The sequence below is a fragment of the Macaca nemestrina genome, chromosome X, assembly GCF_043159975.1.
Source record: "Macaca nemestrina isolate mMacNem1 chromosome X, mMacNem.hap1, whole genome shotgun sequence".
NCBI lineage: Eukaryota > Metazoa > Chordata > Mammalia > Primates > Cercopithecidae > Macaca > Macaca nemestrina.
The window spans coordinates 103,291,261-103,293,805 of NC_092145.1; the positions used below are offsets into that span (position 1 = coordinate 103,291,261).

Here is a 2,545-nt window from a genome sequence, read left to right on the forward strand (position 1 = left end):
AAAAAAAATTTAAATGATGTCACCTTATGCGGAATAGATAAAGATTGTTAAGTATTGTAATCACATTCAAAAATAACTCTTTAGGTTTAAAATAAACCATGTCTCTAAATCTAAAATATGCCTACACAATGCTGTGGAGAAACACTTAATATATGTATTCGCGAGTATGTATGCTACACATTTGCGTATGGTCGTAATGGATTCATGTCGCCATAAGTGTATACACATGGTATTTCTATGTTAATTGGTAGGTTTCCAAAGAATGTGAGAAATGTCTGAAAGATGGAAAACAGATGGAGCAGGAGACCTGAGGGGAGGAGCTAGAGAGCTTGAAGGATTCAGTGAGCAGAGACAGGAAGAGAGAAAAGGCCACCTACAGGTTCCACTGCTGTGAACTGTGGAAAGGGAAGGAGGAGCCCAGGAGGGGCCCCAGGGAAAGAAAGGCAGACCTACTCTGTGTTTAGAAGAAGGGAAGACATCAGTACTACGAGGAAACTAACACTGCAGTCTTGTGCAGAAAAAGGGCAGAGACTACAGCCACTGCAGCAGGGAAAGGTGGCAGCCCCATGTGGCTGAGGGGCGGCCGCCGCCAACAGGGAGGCAGACGGCCAGCCAGCCAAGCGCTGGGGACACCGCTGCAGTGCTCTTTGCCAGGCTCGCCGCACTCCTACACACGCTCCTCATCTACGGATCCTATCCTCCCCGCTCTTGCAAACACTCACACAGTCAATCGCCTGTTGACCCTCCTTCGGCACAGGCTCACAGCAGAGGCAGCAGAGAGGTGTCCGATTTGGGCACCCGAGGCCCGCGATCCGCAGCGGTGGGGGCCAGGCAGGGCAAAGCCGTTGGTGGGCACCAGAATGGAGAGGGGGATGGGAAGGAATCCAGCAGGAGACAGGGGGTGGAGGTGGGCGCCAGGCAAGGGTGGGGTGGGGGAGTGCGGTGGACAACAGGGGAAAGGGTAGGAATAGGAGCCAGACAAGGATTTGAAAGTGATACCCAGGAAGCAAGGGAGGTAGGTACCAGGGAAGTGGTTAGGATAGGCAGTGGGGGTTATGGACAGCAGCAGGGGCACAGAGGGCATGAGGGTAGTGGGTGCTGGTCAAGGCCGCTTTGCAGGGGATTGGGAGTGGACTCCAGTGGCAGCAAGGGGTTCAGGGAGGGCAGTGGGCTCTGAGCTAGGAGGACGTGGCCCAGCCACTTCTGCAGAGTTCCTAACCACAGACAGCTCTACTGCACCACTCCAGCCTTTCCCCACAGCCCAAAGGAACTTAAGAGAGAGAGCACTGCAGGCATGCAGCCAGATTTCCAGCATTGCTTCCAGGCTCCTAGGGGAACCTTAGGCACTAGCGCAGAGTATATCCAGACATGGCTATAGGGAAAAGTTTGCCTCGTGGCACACTGGATATGCCTCTCTATCCTCTCTCCTCCCCCAGCAGGCATGAAGACCCCCAACGCACAGGAAGCCGAAGGGCAACAAACCAGGGCAGCTGCAGGACGGGCCACTGGGTCTGCAAATATGACAAAGAAAAAAGTCTCCCAAAAGAAGCAGAGAGGCAGACCTTCATCCCAGCCCCGCAGGAACATCGTGGGATGCAGAATTTCTCATGGATGGAAAGAAGGAGATGAGCCCATCACCCAGTGGAAAGGAACCGTTCTGGATCAGGTGCCTATAAATCCCTCTCTTTATCTGGTGAAATATGATGGAATTGACTGTGTTTATGGACTGGAACTTCACAGAGATGAAAGAGTTTTGTCTCTTAAAATTCTTTCTGACAGGGTGGCATCATCTCACGTTAGTGATGCCAACCTTGCAAATACCATAATTGGCAAAGCAGTGGAACACATGTTTGAGGGAGAGCATGGTTCTAAGGATGAATGGAGGGGTATGGTCTTAGCTCAAGCACCTATCATGAAAGCCTGGTTTTATATTACCTATGAGAAAGATCCTGTCTTGTACATGTACCAGCTTCTAGATGATTATAAGGAAGGTGACCTCCGCATCATGCCAGAATCCAATGAGTCTCCTCCAACAGAGAGGGAGCCAGGAGGAGTTGTAGATGGCCTGATAGGTAAGCATGTGGAATATACCAAAGAAGATGGCTCCAAAAGGATTGGCATGGTCACTCACCAAGTGGAAGCCAAACCCTCTGTGTATTTCATCAAGTTTGATGACGATTTCCATATCTATGTCTATGATTTGGTGAAAAAGTCCTAACTGTTAGGGTAAAATTTGGCTCATGTGTGGAAATAAATGTATAATTTGTAGACATGAAAAAAAAGTTACCTTTCAGTGTACTGAAAGCCTATGGAATCCCTGATAACCCAACATCTTTGCCAGCATTAACTGTTGTTTTGTTCTAAAAAATACAAATTTGTGTGTACGTGACATGCTGTGTGTAAGCGCTTTGTCTTGTTGAAAAGATCAGGTGTGTTTGGTAGATGGGGCATGAAAGGAAGGAACAGCTGTCAATTTCGGCTGTGAATAAAGTTCAGTTAGAATCATAATCAGTCATTTAAAAATGGCACCAGACTTAGCTGGTCT

The 2,545-nt window shown here is 48.9% G+C and overlaps 1 protein-coding gene across 2 annotated transcripts; it reads left to right on the plus strand.

Annotated features, from left to right (window-relative positions):
- The first annotated feature begins 1,163 nt into the window (after positions 1-1,163).
- LOC105465871 (spindlin-2) lies at positions 1,164-2,245 on the plus strand. 2 transcript variants are annotated; one of them, XM_011714516.3, is made up of 2 exons: positions 1,164-1,666; positions 1,970-2,245. In XM_011714516.3, exons 1-2 carry the CDS (start codon positions 1,442-1,444, stop codon positions 2,216-2,218), a joined length of 474 nt encoding a protein of 157 aa, XP_011712818.2. In that variant the 5' UTR covers positions 1,164-1,441; the 3' UTR covers positions 2,219-2,245. The 2 variants fall into 2 exon arrangements, with proteins under 2 accessions (XP_011712818.2, XP_070944731.1); XM_071088630.1 differs by having other exon boundaries at positions 1,164-2,245.
- The last annotated feature ends 300 nt before the right edge of the window (positions 2,246-2,545 follow it).

Coding starts and splice junctions, on each gene's coding strand:
- LOC105465871 (XM_071088630.1), top strand. CDS start 1,442: ATGAAGACCCCCAACGCACAGGAAGCCGAAGGGCAACAAACCAGGGCA.